The sequence below is a fragment of the Oenanthe melanoleuca genome, chromosome 5 (genome assembly GCF_029582105.1).
Source record: "Oenanthe melanoleuca isolate GR-GAL-2019-014 chromosome 5, OMel1.0, whole genome shotgun sequence".
In the NCBI taxonomy this organism is placed as follows: domain Eukaryota; kingdom Metazoa; phylum Chordata; class Aves; order Passeriformes; family Muscicapidae; genus Oenanthe; species Oenanthe melanoleuca.
This window is the reverse complement of record NC_079339.1, coordinates 18,762,286-18,781,727: the sequence shown is the minus strand read 5'-3', so window position 1 is coordinate 18,781,727 and position 19,442 is coordinate 18,762,286. Positions and strand designations below refer to the sequence as shown.

Sequence of the window (19,442 nt, the reverse complement as noted above, 5' to 3'; positions counted from 1 at the left end):
AGGGAAGAACAGTATAGTTATTGTATCTGACCCATTATGTACCGTGACACTTACAAGTTGAAACAAAATTGACGTAAAAGTAAAGGAGCGCAAACTGAGTTCAAGCAAACAGTGATGGTTTTTCACTGATAAAAGATGAAAGATGCAGATTTTGTAAAGTAAACATGCAAAGTAGTCTGTCAAGCTCCCAGTGATTTTCACCCCAGTTTAATCAACACGTGATTTCACCCAAATCCTAAGTTTCTGTGTTTCTTGGACATGTTTCTACACATCTCTAGCAGGCTACCATGAAAATCCTGCTTCACTCAAGCATGGCTGCAGAGAAAGAAATCCCAAGTTTAAAGTTCAAAACTTATACTAAACTCAAGAACATGCTGAAAGACACTTTCAGTTTATCAGGTTTTTTCCTGTTTAAACTATTATGGATTTAACTGCTATACTGGCTTAGAGGAATCTGCTTTCTATGCCTTCAACATTTTAGAGACAAACAGAATAGAACACCACTGCATATGAGTCAGCAGCATGCCCTGGCAGCCAAAAGGGCCAACTGTATCCTGAGGTGCAGGATATAGCATCAAAAAAGATAATAAATCACAGAAATTTTATTTCATAAGGAGTGTATTGCAGGAAAATAAAAATCTCCAGAAGTCCAATATTCTGACATTGCAATTAGGAATTAAAGTGTGACACACAATTCAAGAATTGCCAAGAATCACAAAGCCCAAAATAGCTTTTTTTTTTATCATGCTTCCTGCAATGGGAAATGATACAAAGATAGTAAGTATCCTAAAGGCACACATTTCCAGTACATATTAGTACACTCCATTTTTTAAAAAATGACTCAAGAACGTAGATATCTTCATTAAATTTCTTGTATGTGACAAATAGGCTGCCAGAAGACATTTGAAAAAATAAAACACAGAAAGCTAAATTTTTCATCTGTGAAAACTTTACTTTGATGAAAATTTGCTTCAAAAGCAAGCATACCCATTACCAATTATTCACTTTCTGGCAATTTACCCATTGTTCCTATCCCAAATCATCAAGAAGATACTGAATATTTAATCTGTATGGGCAGCTATTTGTTGCCTCACTTCTGCTGAAGTGGTAGATATTGCCAAAGGGTAGATCTCCTCTGAATTAAGGAGATCTGACTGCTATCACATGTCTGAATTCCACACATTTCCTTCACAGGCTGATGACTGACATATTATATCTGCTTCAAGTAACAAAGCTGGCAAAGCAGGCAGGTGTAAAGAAACTGCAATTCAAGCTTGCATTAGCCTTGCCCAGTTTATTGAACCTGGAGAAGCTACCTGGGACAGAACAATGGATGTGAGAAGGGACACACATCCCATCCTTACATGCAACAGCGCCTTCCAGTGGCTCCGAGGGCGCAGGAAAAGCAGCAAGAAGGGATCGCAGCACATGCAGAACTGCAGCAGAGAGAGCAGCCATGCAGCCCTCACCTGCAGGAGCACCACCTAGGGATGCTGGGGAACACACAGCAACACTGCAGCAACACCAGCACTACCGAAAAGCAGGAAATCAGATTTATAGTTGGCCTGAAAAATATCCTGGGCAGAGCAGGTGGAGCAAATAATGAGAGTGTCCTATGCATTAAGGACAATATAGAAATTGGTCCTTTTTTTTTGACAGTAATACAAGGTTGACAAACAGCTTTGGAAAAATTGGAAGTCAACCATTTCAAATTGCAAATTAATCCTCAAGAACCAATTTTTAATATGGTTTACCAGTAAAAAACTCTTGGAAATAGAGAATGGTTATGTCCATTCCTGCACATTCTCTCCTAACAATCAAACTAATAGTTGATGAAATTTATAATATCAGAAGAAGGTAAAAAAGCAAACTCATTTAGCAGAAACTCACCTCAGTGTTAAGTAAAGTTTGTCTTGCAAGTAGCTGCTTACTTGTTGAGCTGCTGCCATAATTAATTCCTACAAAGCATTAGGAAAAAGCAGTTGCACAAACCAGAAAAAGACAAATTCCCATAATTCTATTGACAATCTATATTCTCATGAGGTCCTGTAAACACAGCAATTTCATACATTTACATGCAACATGTGGTTCCATATTCATATGCAAGAAAGATACCCATCTAATTCTGTTAATTTAAAGCTCAGGCCACTGCACTTGAGCCTCCAAGTTATGTTTCAATATACACCGATGATGAAACACTTTCTATTTACATCTACATTCCATCCATGCAAAGAACAGCATTAATCAGCAACTATTCAGTGTGCAAAAATTGACCTTTCATACTGGGACCTCTATGAGAACACCACTTGCACAATTAAGTTCTGTTTTTTTCAAAACTTAAAGGAGGCTTTTAAGAAAGATTGGAACAAACTTTTTAGCAGGGCCTGTTGCAATAGGAGAAGGGGTAATTTTAAATTGAAAGTGGGCAGATTCAAACTATATGTAAGGAAGATTTTTGGAGTGAGGGTTGTAAAAGACAGAACAGGATGCCCAGAGAGGCAGAAGATCCCCCATCTCTGGAAACATTCAAGGTCAGGGTGGGTGGGGCTCAGAAGACATCCATGTTCATTGCAGGAGAAGCTGGACTACATGACCTTTAAAGGTCCCTTTCAACCCAAATTATTCTATTATTCCCTTTTATATTTCATAAAGTTTTATTGAATTTTTTTTACAGATGAGATTGACTTTCCTATGCAAATAAGTATCATTGATACTAAATGCTTAAAGAAACGTGGTTTGTTAACTTCCAAGTCTTTTAGCTTTACAGTAGGAAACCTGGCTATTACAGAAGACTAAAACCATGAGCGTTTCACATTAATTCATAAATTAAATAGTCTTAACTGTCCGTCTTCAGCTATTTACTCCTCTATACAGAAAACAACCTTAAGTAAATAATAGTTATCTATACTGTCAGAACAGGAAGCAATCTTCACTGGGTTTAATTTAAGGCCAGTCGCATTGGATTCTCTATATTGGCTTTCAAGGTCTCCAGAAACTTTGAAGCCAGTTCATCATCCACCACTCGACCATCACTCGAAAGAGTCACTGTCATGAGTTGATGCTGCTCAAGTTTCTCATTCCCTTCTTCATCTTCCACAATCCTGAGCTCTGGCCTTGCTCGGCCCACAGCGAGGATGCAGGCCTGAGGAGGGTTTATGACTGCTGTGAAACCACTGATGCCAAACATGCCCAGATTGGAGATACTGGATAGAACAGAAAAGAGTTTCAGTAACATCAGAAATTACATACTCCCTACAAGAAATAATCTATATTCAACAACTACTAGGATTTAAATCCCCTCCAAGGCAAAGCCCATTAAGTTAAAAATAGAACTCAACTGTTTTCAGTTGAGTACATTGAGATTCTCAGGGGTTTGGAATTTTTGCAATTAAAAATAATGCACCTTTTTGAAAGTCCCACTTCTTAACAGCAATATATTCTTACACTGCACACACTGAAGCCAGAAAGTAAGCCAGTAAAGCAATGTCTTTAAATATATTTTGCCTGTCCCTGTTCCAAGCCAAATGTCTTTTGGACTGAACCTCACAACTGCAAGTTACAATGGCAGCTGGTATCCACAAAGAGATAAAAATTGGGCATCTAGGTATCACTCAGGCACATGAAAACATTTCTATCCATGTCACCACCTGTGAAGTGGTATACTGGGAAAGGCTTGGACTCTTCTGTGACAAGTTGTCTTTGGAGAGAGCTGGCCCACCATCTCCTTTCTGGTTACAGTTACAGCAAAGAATGGAAAAACAATTAAACTGTACAGTCCAACCATCAAATGGCACCACTGCCATGTTCACTACTACACCACTCCCTAAGTGTCACATCCCTCTGCTTTTTGAACACTTCCAGGGATGGTGACTCAACCACTTCCCTGGACAGCCTGTTGCAATGCTTGACAATTCATTAAGAATTTTTTCCTAATATCCGATCCAAATTCGCCCTGATGCAACCCGAGGCCATTTCCTCTCCTCCCGTTACTACCTGGGAGAAGAGACCAAGCCACACCTCACTACAACTACACTCCTTTCAGGCAGAAAGAGTGAAGAGTGCTATGGTCCCTCCTGAGCCTCCTTTTCTCCAAACTAAACAATCCCAGTTCCCTCAGCTGTTCCTCACAAGATCTGTGCTGCAGACCCTTCACCAGCTCCACTGCTCTTCTCTGGACACACTCCACCACCTCAATGTCTTTCCTTTGGGAATGGAGCCCAAACTGAACACAGGACTCAAGGTGTGGCCTCACCAGTGCCAAGTACAGATGAAATGAACCTGTACCAAGGTAATTGTTTCCCCTCATACAAAACAGTCTAGGTTTGACCCTCAGAATCATCACATGGAGTTTTATCCTAAACAGAGCAAGATTTTAAAATCAAAGCATTAAAAGAGAGTGGAATAGCTGAGAATAAAACAGCTCTGAACCCATGCTGCACATATTGAATGCTGCTAGAGCTTTACCTAAAAGATCCTCCCTGGTACTCTTCTGGTAACAGTTTTCCATCTCTGGCTTTCTTTGCTAGAGCCTAAAGAAAATGAAAGAAGGAAACAGGCAGAGAAAAGAAAGAAGTTAGTGGGTTGTAAGGGACTAATAATTTTTATTTCACTGAGACATTTTAATTCCCATACAGACATTAAGTGAGCAAAAGTCACCTGCTTTTAGATTTAGGGAAGGATCTCAGCAACACTATTGTTGTATCTGCAATGATTTGGCAAAGGGACTTGGATACAAAACTTGGTTTTCCCACCAATATTGGCTGTTCAATAAAAGCTGTTCTCTCACCTTACAAATATTGTTCCAGTTTTTACAATGGAACCACAATTCTCCCTGGTGGTTTTATATTATCTAGTAAAATACTAATGAGAAATTCACAGTATTCCTAACATATTTGTTTAGAGAAACTGACATGCACCATTTCAGAACTTTCTACCAGATTGAATGAATGTATTTCTCCCAGCTAAACATTCAACCACCTTTAGAAGGGTGCCTCTAAGGTTACTCCTTCTGTGATCTCCATTTAATTTGTGAGACTTTTCTTCAAAATTCAGCAGAAGAAATGTTCAAATACAGCCCAAGAAGTTCATACTATGCTCCAAGATCGCAGAGTTGTACAAAACTTTAAAATTCATAATAAGCATGTCAAAGTTTAAGGATACACTGAGATTTTTTTAGGCTTTTTCTCATCTCTGAATAGTGAAGACAATAGCCATGGGAACAGCATTCACACAACAGGGTCAATATAAGCGTGATGTATTTGTGCAATTGCATTACTTGAATGATGAAAATACAGTGCCAGGATGCACATGACCTGGAAAGAAGTCAAAATTAACATGCAGCAGAAGGGGATATATAAGTAATTACACAGAAAGTGCCTGCTAAACTACAGGAAGACTGACAGAGAAGCAGCTGCAGTTCCAGTGTGTGCCTCCCCCTTGTGTATATCAGGTATGCATTTATTTCAGTAACTCAGTGAAGAAGCTGAAAAGCAAAATGATGTTGGTGTGGACACCTATGTCACACACATTCCACTTGAAAGGCAAGGGGAATGCTCACTATCATGGCCTCATTGAACATAACACAAGCAGCATTTCCACCACAGGAATGGCAGGACATTGATTTGTGGTAAGAGGTTTACAATATCACACACTATTACAGGTATTGGGGATGATAATGAAAACACAACATTGAACAGTGATTTTCCTCATCATTCCATCACTAACTTCACAACAATCTCACCTGACCTTCCTTCTAAATTGGCTACTAGTGTAAGGAATTGTTTTCACAACACATTCAGCATAAAGTAAGCAATATGAACTGGAAAAAAAAAATCTTAAAAACACCCATTTATGAATGTTTTGTGGTATGACCCATCTTTTTCTGCTATAACTTTTTGGCCATTCCTCCCTGTCAACACAGGCTATTATGGTTTCTGTAGTTTTACACAAAAGGCAAGAATTTACAAAGTGCAGTGGTGTGTAGCTTGGGTACAGTTTCATGCCCTAGGATCTGCTTCTATAGCATTCCTCAGATACTGCAGGCCTTTGATTAGTACTCATTAAATGACAAAAAAAGGGTCTGTGTTGGGACATTCCATCATTCATTCTACTTTTGCCTGCCAAAACCACTCCTTTATCTGGCAACAACTGCCATGTATCACTCTGACTGGCACCTGGTTTATGCAAAACACTGCTCATTAGTCTGAGGAGTATAATGTTACACCCTTAATTGAACTGCAGACAGAAATATGTTCCATAATATTAAAAAAAAGCAGACACGAGAAATTTTCTGGGAAAGGGAAAAAGCACAAAAAAACCCAAAATCTCAAACCCCAAGACTGGAAATACTAATGGAACTAGCATTAAGTAGCCTTCTCTTGAGGATTAAAGAAATACAATTATATTAAACTGCAAAAGCAGTCTAGCCACCATTCAAGTAAGTAACATGATACTGTTAATTAAAAATGAAGAGAGTTGCAAAATTAACAAGAATTTTGAAGTGTAAGTAATGCTGAAACTGCTTTAGATCCACCGCCTTGTTATTACTGATGTGTATCTGGGTCATGCTACATTTTCTGCTACAGAAAACCATACAGCTGCTCTGTTCCTCAGCCTGCTGCACATTTCAGACCCACCTTTGCAGAGGCAGCAATTTCCTTTATTCCCTTGGCAGCAGCATCTTTTATGATGGGCGTAATGAGCCCTCGGTCCGTTGCCACGGCAATGGAGATGTCAATGGACTGCAGCCGCCTGCAGGCTTCCCCATCCCACGTTACATTCACATCTGGCATTTGCTACAACACAGTAACAGAAAAATAAAACAGCTGTTAGAAGAATAGCAGTGCAATCAGTTGTTAAGAAAAAGGAAATTTCTTTAAGACACATAGCTACATGCGGGCATCTACCAAGTGAATTAGCTTGCACTGATTTTATTTGTATTTACTTTGTCAAAAAGCATGGAATGTATGTACCAGAAACTAAAAATGGCAGGACTGACAGAAGTTTGTCTGGTGCTGCTAGGGAAAAAACCCCAAATTAAGACAAATTTCTTCACTGATCCCACCTTATGATGGCCAGCATGTAAAGCTCCAAAGCAGTGCAACTTCTCTCACAAAATAAATCACAGAATGCTGAATTTTTATACCTGCCTGCTGTTTTTCACTGGTGTCTCAAGCATGATTCTCAACAAAAAAATATGCTGCAGGTACACTGTTATTCAGATGTTCAGATTTTTTTTCTGGGTGGACTCATTTAAAATTGAGATGTTTACTGATAATTTAATTTATCTTTATGAAATGAACAAGGTATTCCAGAAAAAATGTATGGGAGGGGCACACTATCAGAAGTGACTCTACTCTCTGTCTAAAGTAACTGCACTCCTAGGAAGAAGTGGTGTGATGACACTCTGAGTTCCTATTCTTCAACACCAGAATGAATAGGGTAAAAAAAAGAAAAAAAAGTATATAATATTCTCCTTTGCAAGCTAAATAAACTTCTAGAAGTCCCACAGTTTTCATAGTTGTAAGGTGCCCCCAAGTGGGTGCTGTACAACTATAACTCTTTATATAAAGGTATTCAAAAGAGGTGGTAGGGACATAATTTGTCACTTAAACAGTGAAAGATATTTTTTTTAAAAGGACAGCTGCTACAGGAACTGTTGTTACAAGCCCAGCTACTTGAGGGTATCAGCCTGGAAGTTTTACTTCCTTCCTCCATCCTTCTCCCTCCTTGTTCCAGAAAGAAGAATGGCTCTACTGGGCTGTCACCTAGTGAGACCAGTGGCACATTTCACAAAATCCTGGCTTGTCAAATGGCAAGACCAAGCTGAAACACAGAACCCATTACTGCACTTGTAATATCCTAAGTGAAGGAGAAATTTAGCATGTTCAAAAACCAATACAAGCAGTACCTTGAGGTGTGTGCCAAATAATCATAAACTGTCAAACCAGCTGCAGTCAGCTCATTAAAGAAAGAACATATTTTTCATTGTTCAAAATAAAATAGTAACAAAATATTCTCTGAAGAATGCCCAGAAAAGAATCAATGAAACTGCCTTGAATTTAAATTTGAAGATGTTTCTGCACCACCCAACTTCAGGGAGGGGGGAGAGGTAGAGGTGGAAGCACGATTTCTTTTTTAAAGCAGGTGTCCACATTTTTCCTGAAATGCTGATAGAAAGCCTGATCATGAACTTGTCTTCTGATACACTGAGTTAAATCTGTTGGGTTTTTTTTTAATGTATTATTTAAATTGTCAAACAAATGCTAGCATAGATGTCTAACAAGGCAATGGCAGAGAAGAATTTTATCGATTACTTCCACATCAACACTATTCTTATCACCCAAAAAAACTAACAAATCCCTCAGAAGACAAAACACAAAACCTCTTGCTCTCTGTCTCCTGTTCCTTTCACCTGGTCTCTGGTGTAGAGATGAATTATACAACCCTTACAGAAGTTCATGGCAAACTTTGGGTGTCACCATTTCCTCACGAAAGGTTCCATTAGGCCACTAAAAGAATCTTCTTGTTAAGTACACATCTAACACAAGCAGAGCGCACATATTTAGAGCCTCCTTTTGTTTTTGGCATTAACTTGCAGAGTTTTCTTCCAGTCTAAGTAAGGCCTCATTTCTCTCAGGCACTTCCTTATGGAATTGCCTAGAATCCTGTCTATTTGCTGTCCAAATTGCAATTATACACTAAGCAATACCTTTTAAAACATTAATATTTAGTACATGTTCAGCGAGAAATGTTAGGTCTTTTCTAGTCCAGTGTTCTCTCAATTCCACACATCCATAGGAATAGTCCCCCAACTTAAACACAACTTTCTCTCTCAACTTTTAAATACTTCAAATTATCCTCACAAATGAGAAAAACAGCTCTCATCCTTTCCAACATTTTTATATCATCACGAGGTAATCCAGGCAATGAGAATTCCTAGCAATGAGCAAAGAGTGGTTGCCAGAAGAACTTTTATTTCAAAGCAGGTATCACTGAATATACCATCAAAACACACCTGAGGTAATAAGGTTGGTGTAAGACTTAGACAAATGTTTCTTTATAACTAAAAGAAATAAGATGCAACTAAGATTAGATGAATGATCTTGACAACAGCTTTAGTCTGCTGACAAAGCAACTACTGTATTTTGCAGATGTTAACTGCAGTAAGTGGATCTTCACTAAGAAGTTCTCATTTTTAAAGTTCACAGCATAGACAGTGAAGAGAATTTACCTGGAAACCTAAGAAAACCTGACAATAAGCAATACAGAATTACCAGCTTTACTGTGATCCCATTCATATCTCCACATAGACTCACAAAATACTTTTCTTGCCAGTTTACTATTAAAATATGTTTTTAAAGTCAATTATTTTCTTACCTTCAGAGTAACTGCTGTTGCCTTGATAATAAAATCATTTACAGATACTTTAATGTCATCTGCAAAAAGAAACAGAAGAATTAAAAAAAGGATAACAATCATTGTTCATAAGATTTGTTTTATCAGCATTTGTGTGATAACAGGATTCCAGTGATTCAGCAGATTTACTTCTTTGAAGCATTAACAGAAAGTCACTTATCTTCAAACTCCAATAATAAAAGCAAGAAAACTTTTTTCCCCATTGGGACAAAAAGCATATCCATCAAGAAAAACCTCATGCAGAGATACTCAGGAGAGTTTCAGGAGACTGAAACTGGTAACTAAAAATCAGGAGTGGCAGCAGAAGCAGGGATAATAGATACAAAGCAGATTAGGCCATAAGATTACCCTGAAATGCATGACATTTACACAATATTAAACTCACCATTCTCACAATTAAAAAAACCACTGTATTACCCTTCCACCACACTGCCAGCAAAACTGATCAAGCAACAAAACTGCATAATTTTCAAATCTGGTTTATGGCATGTAACACACATACCTTTAGAAACATTTTTGAAAGGGAAAATAATTTATAAATAATTATATGAAGTGAAACATTCTTAAGCCATCACAAATTTAAAGGAGTGAACCAAGTATCCACTTACCACATAACTGGCCTGCAACATTTGCCATGATTAGTAATCTATGTATAAGAAGAGAGACAGCATTCCAACAGAACATAATGGAACTTTAAATTACTGTGCTGCACTGACAGAATTTCACATCAGACAAACCTGTACCTTGGTCATCAAATATACACTGGTTTCTGTTTACATACTACACTCCTAACCCTTGGCAAAAATGTCACTGTCCAGTACTAGAGCAGGAATACAATTAAATGATCCATGTCTGATAATATTTTACCCTGCATCACTGAAGTTTATAGTAATAGAAAATACTGCAAATTCCACTGCAGAAAACAAAAATCTACCAGGACAAACTTTGCAATTCAATTTCATGCAGACATATGGCTTTTCCACTTCTGCCTTTAAAAGAAATATTCATTAAGAATCAACAACAACAGGAGAGGTGTGAAAAATTTCAAGTGAGTATTCCTAAGATCCTTTTTTGGTTCATTCCTTATGAACTGCTGCTATTTAAAGAAAATATCAGCATCAGAATGTGTCTTTGACATTCACTTGTGAATAAGATACTGTTAGGAAATATAACAGGTAGAAAAATTACTTGGGTACTTTTGCATTAAAAATTAGTCACTTAAAACTCCAGTGGAAAGAGAAGCACTCCTGCATCATCATCTAGGAAATCTGAATACACTGGTCAAATTTAATTTTAGACCACACAAACAGATAAATAAGCATGGGCTAGTCACTAGTACAGAACAGTTGGCCTCAGTTTCTCAGTCAGTAAAGCACTAAAAATGTAAATTAAAACTATTATGCTATGTTATTCTGAATGCAGAGCTGACATGGCTTAGGAAAGATACCATTTGAACCTTTAAGCTTTCAACCATGACAGCAATTATGAACCCTAAAATTATTCATTTTTCATTATTGTGATAATGAGGTAATGAGGAGAAACATCTCAAAGCTGAACTATTGAGAACAAACCACACAAATGGTACCAGAAAAAAGAACTAATGGAAAAAACACTAAAAAGAATCCATGTGAAATTGCTTATATACTTTTCTCTTGTGCAGACAACTATATTCTCCCATGAATGTCTTCAGTCTTTAGAACTAACCTGTGGTCTTAAAAAAAAAAAAAAAAAAAGCACAGTAGGAGAAAAACCACCCTGTTGTTTCTTCACTCTATAAAATATAACAGGCCTTCAGATTTTTTTACCCAAGTCACAGACTTAGTACCAGCCTAGGAGGTGCATGTCTCCATCACCTAACAACATCACTACTTGCTTATGCAGCCTGATCATTGTGGAAAGTAAGACTTCAGAGTGATGTGTGAGTTGCCAAAGTAACACCTCTGTCTTCCTGTATCCTAACAAGGATACAATAATTTTCAGGAACTACAGCTTGAGACCAACATACAGAACACTGAAAAAAAATTATCTGAATGCATAGTGGTCTACCTATACCAATCTACACCTCCTGGGGAAGTTTATGTAAACATGAAAAATTATACATTAGCATAACCACATTAGTATTACCACCTGTTAACGTAAATCAGACTACTAACCTTTGGCCAATTCTTTTCTTAATTTCAAAACAGCATCAATGACACAGTCAGCAGCAGCATATGCATGAGGTATGGTGGTTTTAGACTCTGTTAATCTCTTAGCAATAACTCTTCGGATGTTGCTAGCTGGGATTTCGGTGAATGTACCCTGAAAGAAATCACATGCTGTGTATTAATGTCAGGACAGCAAACACACTTCCCCTTGCTGAAACTACTCCAGCATTTATGCATTATCATCAGTGACTCCTGCCCATGTCAACTATCTCCTAGATATCCAAAAGTGATACATTCCAACTACATTCCAACATTCAACGAATATGACACAGACCATTGAGTGTTCTAGTCTATTCCGATTAACTGGAATCAACAGGTTTTACAGAATAATTCCATTTTACAGTATAGAATTAACCTTGTTTAAAAAAAAAAAAAATCCAAATATTGAGGCATTTATTCTCAGCCAGAGTATATAAGCACTATTCCATCTTCCAGGCCTGGCATATTGCTCAGATTATGCTCTGCTCCATTTAAATTATAAAAGTACATTTCCTCAAACTACTGCTTTTTCAACTCCCTGTGTAGCTCCTTAAGACAGGCTTTACTGCATCTTTTCTGCTATTCTTCTCCCTCCTTCAGATATATCCAATAATGTTTCAATGGCAAACTTCCTAGAAGCAGGTCAACTTGCAAGAAATCTCTTTAAATATTAGTGACTTCAGAAAGCAAGAAGATAAATGATTCTTTAAAACTTTATTTTATGTACTTAATCATTAGCACATATGCCTTGAACATATAGGGATCCATAGAATCCTTAGTACATATTCAATTGTACTCAACACACAATAAATTGTAATATGTATGTTTTGGGGCAATCATAGAAATGTTTTATTCTGCAATGGACCTATGTCTGAGCTTCTGAGTTTTGTTTGGCTCTTTGTACAATGCCAAAAAAAAACAAAAAAAAACCAAAAAAACCCCCAGCATTTTCTGAATATTATTAATTGTAGCTACATTGAAAACTTCAGCCTAAAAAGATGTATCAAATTTAGTTCTAGAGCCAGAAAATGTTTTTCACAAAAGCTTTTCAATTTCTACTAATGTATATTTCAGCAAGGGTATTTATTCCTTAAATTTTTTTTTCTGGTATCTAGAGTTTGCACAACTACTCTCCAAGGCAAGCCTTTTCCTCCCTTAATTCTTGACAACTCATTAGTGGATGCTTACATCTTGCAGGAAAGCAAACAAATCAAATACAGTAAAAAACAATCATCATTCTAGTTTCTCCAAGGCCTGCAACAGAAATGGTTTCATCACTTCAATTTGCAAGCTACACAAAATAATATGCAGACCATAATTTCAAGGATTTCAGAGTTTTAATTACATTGTCTAAGAATCACTGAAACATATTAAAAACTGCATATCACTGAGCTTGACATCTGGGTGCCTCAGTTTCCTTCCTCTCTCCAGATCTTGAAATCTCAGAGCCACTGAAGCAACTACTGCCCAACCCAGCTGTAGCAATGCTGAAATCTTAGCAGAAGTGTTACCAGTGCAGCAGGCTGTCCTGGTGTGGAAACTGGTGGAATTGCTGGCCTTGGATAAGAAGTCACGGCTGTTGCTTGTGAAGGAGAAGGCACTGCAGCAGGAGCTGGAGAAACCACAGGTTTCAGTTCACTGGGTTTACCTTTCTGCTTCTCTTGCAGAAGTTTGAGAGCATCCCTGGTGATTAAACACAGTGAAATATTGACAACAAAGAAACTACTTAACAATTACCCAAGTATTGCTATTCCATCACTCATTATATTTAATCAGCCATTTCTGTACATTTGAATTTCTGTTGTCAAACCAAACATTAAGAAGGCAATTACTATTACATTATATTAATTTTGTGTTGCCTTTGTGGCATCTTTTTAGTAAATTTGCATTAACTTCCATGGATAAAGGGCCTGAATATGCAGTAAGAGAAAATACTTATCTTAGAGCAGCATAACAACAATCATCATCACTAACTGTAAGCATGTAAAGTGATTTTTGAATTGCACTAACAATTCTTCTGAATAAAAGAGTACATTTATTCAGTCTATAAAGCCTCAACTAAAAGCTGTTTCATCTGTTATGTTTGCAATAATCTGAATTTAATGTAATTACTTAGTGCTAAGTGAAAATTAAGTAATACATTTATCACTCATTTCTCTGCACCCTTCTGACATAAATTTTCAGAGTCAGGCACAGATGTTATACAGTACCAGGGGAAAAAAATAGTTTTGATAGAATGAAAATCATTCCCTACCATGACAATTTCAGACATGAAAAGTAAATATATACTTTATTACAACTGGAATAGGAAGGTTTGGTCACATCTTTCCAGCAACTCTATAAAGTTCTACCAATATGGGTCAGTAATAGAGAAAGAAGAGAAGTAACAAACACCAAAGAGCAGCCTACTTTGTAGAAAAGATATGGGAGTTTAGTAAACATTTATTGAACAAAAATATGCCTCACCACACTGTTGTTATTAGAAATATGCTGATTCTGGCAACTCTGTTACACTTCAGTTTACCACTAAAAGTGTGTAGTCATATCAGACCAAATCTAAAGAATGGTAAAAGCAAACTGGGTATTTTGTGTTCAAAATGTATTTTTCTTGATAAAGACATATTAGGTGACATGGACACCTAAGAACCACCAGGACCTAAGACTGCAACAAGAGACGCATGGATCAACACAAGCTTCCTGGGGTGGCAGTTAATTTTACTAAATTGTACCCAACACCTTTCATGTGTTTCATATTCCCCTTTCACATGTTTACACCTATTTACTCAATTCATAGATTTCCTGGAAGAAGGCAAATGGTTAGCAGAGATTCAGAGCACAAAGACTTCCAAGTATCAAACTTATTGCTCTATCATTATAAAAGTAACTCATTCCTCTCACGTGGCAGCTCACAAATTGCACACAGCAGAGATCCCACGGTCAATTCACACTCAATACATGCACATTAATTTAATCTGCAGAAAAACAGCACTCCATGTATGTGCTGTGCCTTCTCTGCAAGCTGAAAATGCCTGAGCAGCTAGAGATCCCAAGACACACTAACTTAAAAACAGCTGGGAGCATCACGGCCTCAGAAAAACACAGTTCTCAGCAACCAGCCTTTTCATGGCTGCATTTATAAATCCCTAGACCACCATGAAACACAATGGGAAAGGGCAGCAGTAGCTGAAACAATTTTAATATAGCCCTCCCAAACAGTGTCTGAGCTGATGAGTAGAAGCAAGGTACAATCTTTTTCAGAATTTGTGAGTTACTTTGTACTGGCACACCAATTTTCTAGCACATTTTTGAAGAAAATTGTATTAAGTTATATAAGAGGATATTACTTAGAAATAACAAATAAAAAACCCCTGCCCATCCATTAAAAAAAAAAAAAAAAAAAATCACAGACAAAACCAACAACAACAAAACAGGCAGGAAAAAGACAACTGTAATTGAACCTTGAACAGACACATAAGAGAAATATAAATAAATACAAATATACACATAAAATGTTGGCCTACTAAGGGACATGATCATGGCAGAGAATGCCAGTAGAGTGGAAGTTCCAACTGCAGTTGCAAGTTTTACAGTGAATTGAATTTAAAGATAGAAAGTTGGGGAAAGAATCTTGCTTGCTTACAAAGTCGCTATCTTTCCTTTTTGTAATCTGGTGAGTGCAGCAAAGGAAATATTTCCCTGAATATCTGCAGCAGCTCTCTATAAAAATCTGCATATTTCATTTCAAACTGAATATAATAGCAGTCTGTAGGCATCTGAAAGATTAACCCCATTTCAAAAGAATGGTTAAAAAAACCAAGACATTCTTCATCTCAAAATGACATTTCATAGAGAAATCTTTTGTATGAAAAAAAATAGTTTTAAAAAGAAATTATTTAGCTAGATAATTCTCATAACTACAGAAAAATCTTTGCTAGATCTCCATGACAACTAGGAAATGTTAATATGTTAGCTCAAAGTCCTAGAGGGTTTCCACCTGCCATAGCCTCGTTACACACCATAAATTACCATTAGACTTACATAATTAAGAAAGAACTCTCTCTGATGATTTGCTGTTACATAGCACATTCCATCTATTCAATTCCTTAATACATCTCAACTCACCCAAAGGTCATCAGAAAAAAAAAAAAAAAAGCTTTTAAAAACTGTCTGCACTTTTCTGGCTCCAGTTCCAAGTTACACTGACCTGGTCCTGGTTGTGGACCTAAATGGAACTAAAATAATAGCAGCCAGCAAAGTCTGTGTAAGTGAATGATGGTATTTTGTAAAAAGGAATAATTTTACTGAGAACAAAAATATTTATGTCTGCCAAAATCCTCACTAGCAATAACATACATACTCATGTGAAGAGAACACAATTTCAAGGCTAAATGCGCTGCATCTACCACATTTTTTACACTCAACTTTTTCATTCAAAGGCTTGCGTGCCAATCATTCCATTGGAATAATCAAAAAAGTATAAAAAAAAAAATCACTAGATCATAACAAACCACAGCTTTGTAAAAAACATTCTTTAAATCAGATAGGAAAAAAAAGAATGGGAGAAACAGAATTCTGACATTTCTTATCATTACACTTCATTGCTCCTCCCAGCCTAATAAAAATAGGAAAAAAATGAAATCCTGACATGTTTCAGAACAGAACTGCAGCAAAAAAGCAAAAGATATGAAGAAAACAAGCCACTGATATTTTGCTCTGTATGCATTGTAGGAAGTAAAATTCTTGAGATCCACAGTGGTGCTAACTAATTATTAGCTAATAGCTAATAATGGTGCTTAGGAGGCAATAGCCACCATCAGGCTGAGCTGCAGGAAATGTGACAGCAGTACCACATAGCTAAGATGGGACTTAAAAAATACAAATATATGTTTTGGTTTTTTTCTAATTAAGGCCTTCTTCAAATACTTTTCAACAGATTTTTCAAATTTAACTAAGCCCATCCATAGCAAAAAATGGAACAAAGACACGGCTTTCTTAATAAACAAACTTTAACCTAATGAAGGTTGCTCTAGTACCAAAAGTTGTAAGTTTACCAAATGATCTACATACTCTTTAGTGAAGATTCCTCTAGGGCCAGTAGGTGTAATATTGCTTGGATCTAGTCCATGTGTCTCCAGAATGCTGCGAGCTGCAGGACTTAAGCGAACCCTGAAGAAATGAGGGGAAAAAAATAAATTATTTAAATAGTAAGATTATCTTATTTCATTAATGTACATCATAAGAAACTATTTCTCTCTGACCAACTACAAAGCACAGAACATTGGTACAGAGTACCCAGCGCATATTAATATGATTTGCTTTCTGAAATGAGAAGAAAAGCCAACATCTAGAGAAAATGTTTTATAATTCTTAGATACAAAGCAACTACACAGTCATAAAAAAATAAATACTTGGTTTCAAGTCTTTCTACAAAATCTCCTATTCATTATTTCCTAAATGAGACTGTATTTTAAGAATGTTCCATTAAGCCCTTGCCAAAAAAACCCCGTGTCATAAATAATCATTTGGTTCCAAACATGCTGATACATCTCTAACAGTGAAACAGCACTTCTGATGTTCTTAGGTGCTAAAATGAAAGACATAATCCTTTCAAGGATCATCCTCCTACTACAGGTAATGCCTGGGCAATGACCTCAGTTGTCTTCCACTTGCATGACAAAAGCCTAAATGACCAGACAGAAAAGATAATGAGGTTTGGGGGGAAAAAAATAAGCACAAATGAGGAGTAATACCTCCAATTATATATCCTGGGACACAAAGTGATTGTGGATTATTGTTACCTGAACACTCTGGAGCTGACCACTGCTCCAAGGTGTTTATAATGCTTAGAATACCAATAAATCCAAACCAAACTAACAAGGAGCACATAAATCGACTGTTTTAAGCTTTTTACACTCCACTGCTATGAAAACATTAGAATAATTTTTTTTCTAATACCAAAAATGCAAGAGCTTGGAAGGACTTTGGTGTGTGCCATTTTTTTGTTCATTTTTTCTCTTCAAATAAATAGAAAACAAATCATAGGTACATCTAGCATCTGATGCATAAGTACAATTGTCCATCCTGTATTAGCACAATTTCTTCTCAACTGTAAGCTTAGAATCCTTCTTAATTTAATTGCAGGACAGAATAAAAGCACATTTAATTCTAATAACATTATGTTGCTGGAACTGACTTACTGGGCTTTTGAGCAAAGAAATAGTCTAGGCCTGCAAGGTTTATCACCTCACTCATACTGAAACACTCTCAAACTAACAGCCTACTACTAGGTAAAAAGGAACAAAAATATTTCTTGGTTTACTTCTACTGATCTAATGGAGAGTTCTCTTTCATAACAAACACATAAACTTACTGCATTGTCCCAGGTTGATGTTGCAGTTTAGGAGGGGCTGAAACTGAGGGAGCTGCAGGAGCTGGGGCAGGTGCAGGTGGAGCCACAGAAGATGGAACACCAGCATCAGCTGGTATTTCAACTTGCTTCCAGTCCTGTCCTTCCTCTACCAGCAGACCAATTAGTGAGCCCAAGCGAACATTTTTGCTTCCTTCTTCCACCTAAATTAAGAACATTAAGTTACATGTTACACTGTCTGCTCTAATATGACTAAAACCAGTAGATGTTGAAGTTTCAGGCATATTAATGACAATTCATCAGTTAGATAGATCCCATTTTATTGCTACTATTAATAAGATATTTCAAGACTGAAATTAATTATAATTGGTATTATAAGGACAGGGACATTAAATTATGCCCCAAATCCCATACACCTAAAGTTAGAACTCAGAAATCAAAGTAACTTTTTAGACATACAGCCTTTGCAGCTCAGAACTAGAATAGAAGAAGAAAAATTGTTACAATTTTGCTTAACCTTTCATCTCCTGGATTTTTGAGTTACTGGTACATTTCCATTAGTCACAATAAAAAAAAAAAAAACTCTGCATAAAGCTCAATGAACCCTAGAATCTCATATATAGAAAGAGCTGAAATAAGTAGAAGGACTTTAGGGCTTTAGGTTTAGGGATGAGAGGCTGGACACAAGCCAACAGTGTGGATCTGCAGCCCAAAAAGGCAAATGCAGGAGTGTGGCCAGCAGGGCAAGGGAAATGATTCTGCCCTCTACCCCACTTTTGTGAGACCCCACCAGAGTGTCTCAACAAGAGTGGGTCCAGAGGAGAGCCACAAAGGTGACCAGAAGGTTGAAGCACCTCTCCTACAAAGACAGGCTGAGAGAGCTGGGGTTGCTCAGCCTGGATAAGGGAAGGCTCTGGAGAGACATTATAGCAGCCTTCCTGCACTTATGAGGGTCTTATAAAAGAGAGGGAGAGGGCATTTTTATACAGGCAGAACAAGGGGCAATGGTTTTACCATCAAAGAGGGCAGGTTTAGATTAGAAAGAAATGCTTTACTCAAAGGTGGTAAAGCACAGGTTGCCTGTAAGGGTTGTGGATGCCCTATTCCTGGAAGCATTCAGGGCCAGGTTGGATGGGGCCAAGTGCAACCTGATCTAGTGAATGGCATCCCTGGTACAAAATAATCTTTAAGGTCCCTTACAACCCAAAACATTCAATGAGTCTATGGTTCCATGTAGCCAAGAAAAGTCAAAAAAATCGTAGCTTTGCTGCCAAGCCAACAAAGTGCAGGTGACCATGACAGGGAAAAAGAATTGGAGATAAAGTGATCAAAGAAGGAGAATTCCCATGGGGCTTTTGCCACTGCAGAATAGTTCTTTTAGTAACAAATATTTACTAAAGTAAATGTTTATGGGAAGAACAGGAAGGAAAAGGGAAAGAACTTATGCTGGCTCATTCTGCAGTGGATTTTTT

The 19,442-nt window shown here is 37.2% G+C and overlaps 1 protein-coding gene across 2 annotated transcripts in view; it reads right to left on the bottom strand.

Moving 5' to 3' along the window:
- Window positions 1–1,719: 1,719 nt before the first annotated feature.
- The window catches only part of PDHX (pyruvate dehydrogenase complex component X), a 30,995-nt gene continuing 13,272 nt past the window's right edge, over window positions 1,720–19,442 (bottom strand). For both annotated transcript variants that reach the window (XM_056492407.1, XM_056492408.1), the window contains exons 4-11: window positions 17,974–18,173; window positions 16,671–16,769; window positions 13,115–13,286; window positions 11,571–11,718; window positions 9,379–9,437; window positions 6,636–6,794; window positions 4,465–4,529; window positions 1,720–3,203 (exon numbers count right to left, since the gene is read on the bottom strand). In XM_056492407.1, the coding sequence (XP_056348382.1) occupies window positions 2,939–3,203; window positions 4,465–4,529; window positions 6,636–6,794; window positions 9,379–9,437; window positions 11,571–11,718; window positions 13,115–13,286; window positions 16,671–16,769; window positions 17,974–18,173 (1,167 nt within the window). In that variant the 3' untranslated portion in view covers window positions 1,720–2,938. The remainder of the gene's footprint in view (window positions 3,204–4,464; window positions 4,530–6,635; window positions 6,795–9,378; window positions 9,438–11,570; window positions 11,719–13,114; window positions 13,287–16,670; window positions 16,770–17,973; window positions 18,174–19,442) is intronic.